The sequence below is a fragment of the Corvus kubaryi genome, unplaced genomic scaffold (assembly GCF_017639235.1).
Source record: "Corvus kubaryi isolate FWS band 111438036 unplaced genomic scaffold, C.kubaryi_AGA036_p1.0 37232, whole genome shotgun sequence".
NCBI lineage: Eukaryota > Metazoa > Chordata > Aves > Passeriformes > Corvidae > Corvus > Corvus kubaryi.
Window position 1 is genome coordinate 1,701,507 of NW_024581066.1, and position 12,551 is coordinate 1,714,057.

Below are 12,551 nucleotides of genomic sequence, written 5' to 3' on the forward strand. Positions count from 1 at the left end.
CTTTGTACAATACTGAATGTGGTACTGACATGACCCGGTGGTACCTGAGTAGCAATTTTGAAGCAAAAGTAGCAGAAAATGCTCTTTATAGCACTGTCTGGTGTTTAAGTGTTGGTTTACAATTTGTTGTCTTGTGCAATGAGGTGACAGAAATGAATTTAATTATATGAAATTATTTCCTTAATGCAGACATTGGGGCTGTGATGTATTTTTCTTTTTGGCATGGTATTATCTCTAAATGTGTAAGTTAACGGTTTTACATATTAAATTCATGGTATTAACATAACAAGGATGCAAATATTCTTTAATCTCAGTCATAGTGCTTGCTTATAATGAACTTCTGCTTATGAAATTTTAATGGTGTTTAGCCACTAATATTTAATCTAGAATACAAAACAAAAGAATATTTTCACTAGCAAGAGACTGCTTCCTTTGGAAGCAGTACCTGGTGTCATGTGATGTATTATAAAACCTTCTAATCTGCCCAGTGACAAGAAGTTACAACAGCATTTAAAGGACTGCTTCTGTGCAAGGCCTCTTTAGGTTTCTGTGAGGTTTTTTCCCACCTTAATAGAGGAAAAAATTCCTCTTTTCTGCCTCAAATGGAAAAAAAATTGATAACCTCAGTTCTTTAATCACTACTGAGTGCTGAGGGGCAGTCAAGGACTATGTGGGCTTGACCAACCTACTGTCTGAGCTGGGTGAAGGTCACTGGGAGTGCCATGTGGACGGCTTTTACACGAAGTAGTGTTGGTCTGTAGTCTGTCTCAGTCTATCAGACTCTCTTGTAACTTGTACATTATAGACGAAAGAGAGAACAGTGAATAATGACTGAAGAGCAGAAGATGGATGTAAAACACTGGAATGTCCTTGGTCACCCTCTGGGGAATGTGGTTCAGTACTTAGGAATCACTGTGAACCTTCATTTGTGTGCTGTTCAATGCCTTAGGAGAACTTGTTTTAAAAGGGATAAAATGATACAAATAAATAAACATTCACTTGTCTTTTACTCTGTCAGTTATTTAAAAAAAAAAAGAACAAACAAAATTCAATTTGTAAGAGGGAGAAACCAGTCATATCGGTTTCCTAGTAGCTGGTTCAGCTTTGTAAAAGATTGTTTTGTCTCTCCCCAAGGAAGCACTGAGAATGATGGGTTTTGTCTAGTTTAATGTTGACTCCACACAAAGCTATCACATTTTGTTTTCTCTCTTTTAAAAAGGATCACATTTTTCCAAAACGATGCAGGCTTACCCAGCATTATATATCAGCTCTGCTGTAAGCATAGCTTTAGGAAATTATGAAAAAATGGAGACTAAATCTAAATATTGCAGGGATCTTTTTTCCCCCTTTTTCTGCAAGGAAGGACAGCCACATGGTTGGTTTCAGGAGAGATCTGTTCACATGGTTCCAGTTCCTTTTTTTTTATGCTTTTCTGTCTGTTTCCAGTGCTACAAGGAGGGATGCACAGTTCCTAAAACAACTGCTATTTCTGAAAGCCTTCTGCAGGCATAACATTTAATGAAGGTCCTGTAGCAGCCAATTAGTTGACAATGAAAAGTATGGCCAGTTCTAGTGACTTGATTGGTTTTGTTCTAATTTATTGGATTAGGAATCATGAGCTGTAGCAGGTATCAAGTGAAAAATCAGCCTTCCTTCTCTGAAGTTTTTCTAATCCAATTTCTGACAGTTGGACAAAAACACATATTAGTGGGGTTTTCTTTTCCAGCTAAATATGACTTGCAGGAAGCTTTACACTGAAACAGGTGGAAATACTGTTGATATTTGTTTGATCTTTTTTGAGCTCTTGATTTCTTTGAGTAATTTGATTGAAGATTCAAATTAAATGTAGCAATTTCATCAGCAAGTTTCAACTCAAGAAAATAAAGAGTATGTGGAATGAAAGACAGGACATGTGACTGTACTTTTAATTAACAGAAAAGTCTGTAGACTTCGTATTTTTCCTACCATGTAGCAAATAAACAAGGGCTAATTCATATATTGAATAAAGATTAGACTTAACAAGTCTTCTGGCATGTGGAAAACAATGATAGCAAAATACCCAATTTTTTTAATTCTTTAATACAATATGATCAAACTCTGAAATAATCCTTGCATCATTAATTCTCTTTTTCTTTAGTCTCAGCTTTCTATTTTCCAGCCATCCAGTGAGGAAACTTTTGTCAGCCTAGGAGATGTTCAAGTAGAGAAGGAATGCAATTTTATAGTTAAAAATTGAGCAACTGGAAGCTGAACATTTAACAGACGTCATCATGAGAGGAAAATCACTCTTTCATACTAGCTAAAACAAAAATCTGTTTATTCTACTACAATTTCTTGGTTATAGTTTCTTCACAGTGATGGTTTTGTGTCTTAAGAGAACTCACTAAAATGAACAGTTGTGTTGCAATGATGACACATAAGCAGAGAACCTTTGACTATTGCCTAGAGTGCAGTATAAATATATTCAACAGTCCATAATGCTTTAAACTGTTGCTTTCCTATAAAATAAGACTATGTAGTAGATCTGCTCTCTCCCTGTATGTTTATTTTCGTAATTCATTTAAGGTTCATTAATGGCTGGTTTTGTGAACTGGTACAAAACCCCACTTTATTCTGTCCCTTTGTGTGTTGCAAAACAGTATTTGAGGATTTTCTCTCATTTCCCCACCCACCCACCCACATTGTAGTGGAGTCATAGTGGATAGACAGAAAGCAAAAGCTGACCTGTCCAGAATAACAAATGAAAGGAAGTACTCTGCACTCAGATATGGAAGCCAGTTGGCAGCAGCAGCGTGAATTTTTTTTTTTTCAGAGTGCTTCAGGGGAAAAAAAAAGTTCTTACGAAAAATCAAGTATGCTAAAAAGAAAAAGTACAAGACACAAGCTTAAGGAGTGATAAATAAATATGACTGAGACTACAACACATTTCTGGTACATTTTTATCTTGGAAGATCTCTAAGGACAGTTGAATAACGTATCTGTCTTATCTTTAAATATAGCCAGTATAGATGACCCTTAGGCCATGCCTTGAAAATTGCAATTCTTTATAAAAATACTATTGCTAGAATTAAATATACTGCCAGTTCTTCATTGCTCCATACTGCAGCATAAGACAAAGAGACAAGAAAGTAAGTTTTAATAAATGTTTGACACTGCTGTCCTGTAACCTCAATCATCTTCTCCTTTTGTTTGCTTACAGAATGTGTATGTATTGCTAACACACATCTTTTCTGTTCCATAAAAGCAAATCAGACTTTTCAGCCCAAAACTGCTGTATGAACAGTGGGAAAAAAACCCAGTTTTTGTATTTGTAATCTTTTCTTTCCTTTTCGCTGACAATATTGGTTACTGTAAGAGCTTAATAGCTCATGGATTAAAAAAAAAAAAAAATAGGAACAAGACTGTTGGTTTTGATAGTATGTATTTGTAAATAAGCAGCCTAAATTGAAGCAGAAATTCTAATGGGAAAAAGGAAGACAACCAAAAGACTTTAAAATACACCACAGAACAGAGTCCCCACCAGATGGTATTTTTAATAAATTTATCAAGCAGATATAGAAGATGATAATGAATGTTCAAAATAGGGAGTGGCAGACTCCCTAGAGAAAAGGAACAGTATGGCACATTCTGCACACTTCAATTAGTCAGAGTCACTTTCTAATTAGCTGTTCTAGGGAGGACCACAGAATTATATTAAAAACACACCAAGACAGTTTCTGTACAGTTTTTAAGGAGTTTGACTAATCAGGGTAACATCTTATAAGGAGGTCATGGTTTAGTGCAGAAATCTAAGTGTGAGAAGGAGCAGGATGATGCTCAGAGGGCATGCAGGCAAAATATTGCATGAACTGAGCTGCTCTGCATTCAATTAATCACTTACCTCAGAATCTGTTTAGAATATGCCATGGAGCCTCAACATGAGCACTGATTTTGACACTTTATCTTCTATTAATTTTCTTTTTTACCAAGATTTCTATAGCTTCCTCTTCCTATTAGAAAAACCAGCTCTATGTAGAAGGTGCTTTAAAACCTATATAAAATGAGTACACAAATAAGCTCCCTTACTCCCAGAGAGGAGAGGAAGAAAAGGAAGTCAAGGCAAACTTTAATTCAATGCCACTACCCTTAGTTTGCAGTTAGCCTTTGCTTTGTTCAGACTGTTCCCAGTGAAGTACTTCAAATGTGTAACACCTGCTTCCTCGTAAGAGTTTGGGAATTGTTGAATGCCTCTCTTCAGTAATAGGGGAATCAGGAGATTTCTAGAGTAGTAATGTGGAGGTTTTAGTAAGTTTCTGTGAGCAGACAGAGATGCTAGTACATTTGACAGTGCAGTAGAACTGGTTGCTTTTCCACTGCCTTGGCTTACTACTTGGCAATGGGCTTGCAGTTTTTTCCCCTGTGTTTTTTATGGCGTTTTCGTTGGTTAGTGGCTTTCTTAAGATTATGCTTCTGACACCAGTAGTGCACTGAAATCACAGAATCCTAGCTCTTCATGGAAAACAAATGCTTTTTTTGCATGCTGAAGACTTGTACAGTTAACTCTGAAATTTCTCATAGCTATGTTTCAGCCATTTTTGGAAGTTGTAGTAGAGAGAGATTTTATCATGAAAACAGGAAGAAATTATTTCAAAATTTCTAGCATTTTGCTGGACTTTTTTCCCAATTGTATTAAAAGAGTGCTTTCACATCACCAATAGTGAAATCCATCTGTTAATTTACCAAGCTATTCTGGAATCAGTGCTATAAAAATTATCTGTACCACTTGTTCATCACTTGTTCATAGTTCATGTTATGTGAGTTACATTTCCTTCTGTTGATCATGTTTTCTTTTTTTTTTTTACCAATTCTTCTCCAGAAATAAAGACCATTGGCATCTGAACTGTTTCCTGACTGTATGTTTGTCATCTCTGTGTTTTAATTCACAGTTCCCACTGAAAATGTTGCAACAATTGCAGACTGTGCCAGTGTGATTGAGGGTGTAAGTCGCAGTCGCAATGCCTTATTGAATGGAGACACAAAAAACTATGACTGGGATTCTGGATACACATGCCACCAGCTTGGGAGCGGAGCTATTGTAGTACAGCTGGCACAGCCCTACATGATTGGATCAATACGGTAAGAGGATTTATTTTTCTCCAAATTAGGGGCCACAGTGAAACTTTTGCTGAGCAGTTATTTTCTTTAGAATGTATGGCATTTGGAAATGACGTTAATTAGGGGACTAGCTTAGTGGTTGTCATTTGGCTTCATAATTCAGTACGATAGGCCTGTTAAAAATTAAATGTGTGAATTATATGTCAAGATAACAGAGTCCAATTCTAGAAAATACTACTTTTCAGAGGGGTAATAATAGTAACAGTCAAATTATAAGATTAAAGTTACATACTTTTTTAAAATAGAATTTAATTGCAATCTCACTTATGATTAAGTAGGTGCAGTTACTCTTATCCACTTCAAACAATTTTATTGAAGAAAATAATCATGTCAAGTCAGCCAGGCTTCCTTTTCGCTATACAATTAGTGCTAATTCTTGCTTAAACATGAAGGGTGTAATAAAGGTACAGCAACCTGCATACTGATTTACAAGGCTGGATTAATGAATGTGTTTAGATTTGTACTGAAGTTTAGTGGGCTGTTTCTACTGTGAATGTCTGTATACATATGAAGATCAAAATTTTGGCTGATATAGAGGCTTAGGAAATAGATAGGAGAGCAGGATTTTTCACAGGTGAAGACAAAAATATTCTTGCCATCTTCAGATTCTCTGACTATAAATGTTTGGGGTGTTTGTTTCATAAAATCAGACGTACAAAACCTTGTCTTAATGCCATCATGGGCTTTCTACATTTTGACTATGTAGTCAGGGACTTAATTTGTATGCTCTGTGACAGTAAAATAAAGATTTCGGAAGTTCAGAGTACAAGTGATCAAAGGCTGAAATCCCAGGTGAGTGCTGGCTTGCAACCAACACCATGTACATAGATATGTATTTCTACGAGCTCAGTGCCTTCCCCCTGTTAGAGTTGCCTCTTCAAACTGATGAGCCAAGTGAGACTTGAAAGCTCTTATAACCGCCAGTTTCTGTTTTATGTGGTTTTGGTTTTGGCCTATGGCATTGTTATGATGTTCATAAAACTTTGAAGCTAAAGTTCCACATCAGACATCCAGGCATATCCCTAACCCAACAAAAGTTGTGTTTTATCTGTATGCAAGCTGTAGATGTAATGCGTAATGCAAGTCCAGCATTGTTCTCGCTGTGTGAAGCAAGTCGAGTAAGTGTGGTTGGCAGCTTTCCAAACTCATTTGAGTTTGATGTTTTTAAAATTCTGTTAAATATTGCATCTCAAGTAGAAAACCAAGCAGTACTCAGATTTCTTTAAACAGATAATTTTTAACAGAAACTGTAATTCCATCATTTTCATGACACTTTAAACTTCAGTAGCAGTTAAGGCTTTGGCCACGTGAAAGATTAAGAGAAGAATATACTAACTAGGATGCATAGTTTCTCAGTTCATATTCTCTGTCTTCCTCTCTTACTGTTTTCTGTTATCCTTCAATTGATGCATTGTACTGTCTTTTCCAGTAAGTGAAAACACCTGACTTTCCTGTAGTAAATGCTATGCTATTGTTTATTCTTGTGCAGAAGATTTTTAAGTCTCTTTATTAAATAGTGTGTTAGATGAATTCAACTTTTGGTTGCCAAGAAATGATAATTGTATAATGAGCAAGCATGTAGGGCAAATTAAAAAAAATAACTCAAACATTACATAATTCAAAACTAATAGGCATTTAGTGATTTATGTGGTATTGAATAGTACAGCTACAGGTTCAGAGTCTCATCTTTCTTTGTCAGTTTTCCTGCATGTATAGTACAAACAAGATTAATAGCTTACTTTCCAAAAACAACAATAATAAACATCATCGTCTGGGGTATCTTCTGACAGAGGAGACTACCTGCATTGCCTAGAGACAGAAATGCTAGCAGCATGTCGCTTTTTCCTTTTTGTGTACTGCCTAGAAAAACAAGTGCTTTGAGTTGCAGCCATGTCTATTGCAGGTCATAGGCAGCCAAGGGGAAGGTGCCCCTTGGAGTGGGGAAGTGAAGTTTCACTGTGTGGCATCTACAGCTTTGGCAAGGGTCTGGAACGTGTTCTATATTACACAGTGCTAAAGATGGTGACAGCGGTCTCTATTTAGTGTCAGGAAATCGGATCATATATTAACATAGATGACAGAAAAAGTCTTAGTATTTAATCCTAATGAAAGCAGGAGAATTTTTTGTTAGCAGAGTATCTGCCACAACTTATGGAACTGTGTTCACTGCCTGTTTTTGTGCTGTTTGCTTGGTTGAAAACTCCCTTGATTTTATGCTCCCACCTAACAGAAAAAAATTCTAGGACCATTTGCTTTAGGCTGGCAGTACACCATGACTGCAGAATGGCATGAATTCTGCTGCCCTCAGAAACTGAGTCATTATACCCATGGGTTTGCATTTTAAGTGAATAATTAGGAATTAAAGTATGTATCTTTTTAGTTCGGAAACATGAATGTGCCATTGGATATATTTATTTCAGAGAGGGTAAATATATAAACCTTTGAAAAAAGATAGTAGCTGCTTTTTGTCTATAGAAATTGGAGTACCACTGGAGAGAGTCTCCAGGACATAATGTGTTACCATGGCAACTAAATTCTGAGTGTGAAAAAACCAGAAGAACTGTTGGTTCTCAAATACACCTTAGAAATGCAGAGAGTTCAATGTTTCAGGAATATATATTGTATGCATGCTTTCTGCCAAAGTCATCCCAATGTCTTAAGAATCTTAGCACCCTTCAGGTTGGAAGGGGCTTGAGGAAGAAGACATGTCGCATCAGCTTCTTTCTCAAAGGCGGGTCAGCTATGAGAAAGGACCATCCTAATCGAGGCTTTATGGCCTCAGGCCTTGAAAACTTCCAAGGAAGGGAATTCCACAACTTGTCTGGGTAGCCTGTGGTAACCTGCTGCCAGGTATTGGCAAGTCCTGTTAGGTTCCTCCTCAACCCCCAAGCCTTCTTAGGCTAAACAAGCCAACTTCCCCAGTCTCTTGCACAGGGTGTGTGCTTTAACCTCATGACCATTTTGTTGGTCCTCTGCTGGAATTGCTCAGATGTATCAATGTTGTATTTGAATCCAAAAAGGGATTCAGTATGCCAGGTATGATCCAACAAGTGTCAAGTACAGAACAATAGTCCCTTTCCATTGTTTTGCTGGCTCAGTTCCTGTTGCTCCAGCTCTGTGTGATTCTAGCCTTCATTGCTAAGGAGGCACATAGGCAACTAATGACATCTGATCAATTTGACTCAGGAATTCTATGGGAGAGCGTGTTGAAATTTTGTTAATATTGAATACTTCTTCACATATTTGTATATGAATTTGGAGCTCTTGACTTCCATGTCAAAATTTACTAGAAATTCTGAAAGAGGTCTAACGACAATCAATACTATTTTCTAATAGAGAACACATGGAAAATATGGAGATTTTAACCCATCCCTTTCAATCCAAATTATTCTATGATTCGATGGTATTGTTTTAAAACAATTGTTACTGAATCTTAGATTAATAGTCTTCTAGGGTATGAAATTTTAAAAAAATATTTAAGATGTTTATTCTTTTATTAGTTCTCCGAACAGCTTACAAGATACTTGGAACAGTTAACAGAGTAAATGTTAGTTTAGGTGTTTTTCCACATAGTTGTCTGTCTGAACACAAAATATCCTTCTCCCTTTTGTCTCTGAAAAGGCCCATATCAATGACAGGAAAACTATAGAACAGAAAGACAGAAAGGTGTGTCTACCATAGTAAACATAACTTAATTTTTAAATGGCTAAAAAACTTGAAATCTTGCAGCAGCTACCATATCACAATAAATTTCTGTCTAATTCTCCCTGTATTTATCTGGAATAGAAATATTGTACTATTATGCTACAGTCTTTGGCTGATTTTCCCTATAAATTAAAAAAAAAAAGAAAAAAGATTTGTTAGAGTGTATGTGGTGGAGATGGAATTCTATACAATAGTGATTTTCATGTTAGAATAAATAGAAATACTTTTTGTCTTTAGAAAAGTACATGAACTACTTTTCCAACTTTAATCTTTTTGAAGACTTTAATGCTAGTATGAATATGATAGCTTTTCATATTCAGAATTATCCTTAAATTAACAAACAATATCAATTAACTTGAATGTGTTTTCTGTTTGCTTATACCATCATCATATACATCTCTTACGGTTTCTGATTTTCCATACCACTTCCACTTACGAAACTTTTCTTTCTTTGCTGCTCATTTTCTGCACTTGCCTGAGTTGAGAGTAAAATCATGACTCAGAATCAATGATCATAGGAACTCTTAGAAAATATGCAGAAATTTTGTCTCCTTTGTAGGATCTTTGCAGGAAGAAAGACTGGTTTCTTGCAGGATAACTACTGAAACATAAATATCTGCAGAAAATTGAAGGGGTTTATAGACAGCCAGAGGCACAAAGGCAGCAACAATTGTACAAAAAAAACCTCCTTCCATGTGGTTTTGGTTTTTCTTTCTTTTTCTTTCTCTTTCAACATGTGTTGCTACCTCGTTTTAATTTCTGTCTTTTGGGTTTTTACAAGTATGCAAGTGGTTTATGAACACAGTACTGTCAAATATTTGTGTGTGTGTCCTCTGTAGTGACTTACAGTACTCATGAAGCAGGTGTCATCCTGTCAGGTGCACAACTAACATTGTTTGGTATTCTGCTAACACCTCCAGTATATGTAGTTATGCAGCAGTCTGAACCAAACAATCTTTTTTACAGAAATCTAAAAATAAAAAGCAAGCAGAGACAGCACAAAATGTTTTTAGAAACACAGAGCATTCAATCACAGGGCAATGCATGACATTTAGGGACGCATTGTTTAAAAAAGTACTGCAGCATCTTTTTTTTTGTAAGAGATAGCCAATATAATCATTTTCCTATGCTTGTAATGTGAAATTTTATTCATATTTGAAAAGCTTTTATTTTATAAAGTGAGGCATTGAGAACATGTGATGTAAATAGCAATGTCATATTAAATGATTCACAGGCTTAGACTCTAGATACCCAAAAAAGAAATATGTTTAAATCTCACAGTGTTGCAGGGTGTAAGCTGGATAAATCTTCACTCAATTTTTCTTTCTCAGTCCTGAGGGCAAGATACACTAATGAGCTAATTTAGCTTTTTATTTCAATATGGAAAATTCTAAGAACATGAGGAATTTTGCTATAAACAGATGCATTTCCAATGGGTATAGTTCTGACTTTTTAAGTGGAATATTCTCTTTCTTGTCATTTAATATTCATCCTAGCAAAACATAGCTTCAGTAAAAAAGTTTAGCCTGGTAATTTGTCTGTAATGTGTTGCAAAGATTGTTGTGCCTGGCATAAAAAGTGGCCTTTGTGCTCAGTGTGCACTGGTGAATATTCAAGTTGTCACCTGAAAGTTTTCCACTGCTTATCCAGAAAGGCATTTCAAGCAGCGTAAATTCCAAATAAGTTCTATTGTCAGTCTCCATCCTAAGACTCTCCTAAAAAAGCTCCTAGAGAAGAAATAACTTTTTCTTTTCCTTCAGAAGCATCAGAGAAACAGGAATCTACATTTAGCATTCATGCAAATTTCACTTTGGGAAAGAGGCCACCAACTTTAATTCATTCATTGTTTGGTTTGTAATAATTCTAAACCATATGATTTTTTTAAACTTATTTAATGAGATTAGGTTGTTTTGGGAGAGAGCAATTGTATATTTTTGAAAGGAACGTGTATATCCTGTTAGCCTTTTGCTTTAAAACCAAGCCAGCTGTATTTTAATTAACAGTATTGTTAGTTGAAATTACAGTCACCAGTGTGCTTCTGATATTCAAACTCTTGATCATGGCTTTGAAAACATGGATCAAGGAAACAGCACTGAGTCACCATGATAAAGAGGATTCCATTGAAAAGCATAATTAGCTACATTTTAATAGCCTTTTTGAAAGAAAACAAATTTATGAATGTTTTTGATTTTTCCTCTTTTTATCATTTAGAAGACTTGGTTTAAATATAATGTTAAATCAATTCAGGACCTGTTGATTAGTAGTAGTTAACAAATAGAGGATTGTAATCAGTAAACTTCTTTTTTTAAGAAAATGCACTTCATTCAGTGTCTTTGGAGACCTTTCAACTATAGTAAAGCAGAATGGGGATAATCTGATGAAGGAGAGGGGTTGAAGTTGGGTGGTTATGTTTCAGGGTATGGAATTTTTTTTAAGTCTGTCATGATGGCACAGGCAACTCTTTTATTTTTTACTAAGTCAACTCTGACTTTTTAAATTTGCAAATAGACAGTATTAATATGTGCTGAAAGACTTTTGTTGAAAGTGTTTTATTTTATCTTCTTAAAGCTACTTTTGACAGCATATTATTTCTGATAGTATTAACGAGCTAGATTCAGATTGTTTTGAATCTGCTTGGCCACAAGACCTAATTCCACTTTTAACACTGGGATTTCAAAAGCTGAAAAGAAAGGGCTGAACTAGGTTGTTTCCCTCTGTACTTGGAGTTGGGAGGCTGCACCTCAAGTACTGTGTCCAGTTCTGGGTCAAATATCTCTTACAACCCGGAGATAATACGCATATAAAGAAAAGTAAAGAAGATACATTTGCCAGATGTGGGTTTTGATACTTAAGCTAAATGACATCCCTGATGCTTTAGGCCTTCCTCTCTGTAAGACAAGTATGGAAATCGAAGGCTATTCAATATCACTTAGTGTCCTTCCTGAAGGGAATGCATGTTTGTTTGACCTTTTTTGCCTTCCTTTTTCTTCTGCCTTTTTAGCAATTTGTTTAACAATTTATTGCCTTTTTTCTCTTTTTGTGATGAACCAGGACTGGGAATTTCCATGTTCTTACTTTCTTCTTTTTAATATATTTCTGATATATTTACCAAACCCAAGAAAATACAATTAAGAAGGCAGCATAGTCTTTTTAATCACACTTTTTTTTTTTTCTGTCCCTTCATAAACTGACCTTTTGAAACAAACCTTTTTTTCATATTTAAAGAAGGCAATGCCACGTGGCAAATAAATTAAAAGTAATTGGATGAATGTAATAGATTAATGTTTATAAGTTGGTTATTATAAGCCTGTAAGTCTATCACTGCCCTCAGGATAATAAGAATAGAGACACCGTAGTTTGAGACAGCAAAAACAATAAAGACTTTGTTGAGTGTTAGAGGTACATTCCAAAAGAGACAGTTACATTTAGAAAGGATTAAGTGGAGAAAATAAAGGGCTGGAAAACTTAAGAAGTTTGGTTTGATATTTATTTAACTCTTCACTCAACAACTTCTTCATGTGTAGGTTGCTACTTTGGGACTGTGATGATCGGAGCTACAGCTACTACATTGAGGTTTCAACGAACCAGCAGCAGTGGACCATGGTGGTGGATCGCACAAAAATTTCCTGCAAGTGAGTTTAGTTTTTTCCACTCATTGGCACAAATTAAGAACTGGAAAATGGGGTTTTTGG

At 35.7% G+C, this 12,551-nt stretch overlaps 1 protein-coding gene across 1 annotated transcript in view; it reads left to right on the plus strand.

Annotated features, from left to right (window-relative positions):
• The window catches only part of BTBD9 (BTB domain containing 9), a 117,036-nt gene that overhangs the window by 74,570 nt on the left and 29,915 nt on the right, over positions 1-12,551 (plus strand). The window contains exons 9-10 of the mRNA XM_042022937.1: positions 4,926-5,115; positions 12,384-12,491. Coding sequence (XP_041878871.1) covers positions 4,926-5,115; positions 12,384-12,491 — 298 coding nt within the window. The remainder of the gene's footprint in view (positions 1-4,925; positions 5,116-12,383; positions 12,492-12,551) is intronic.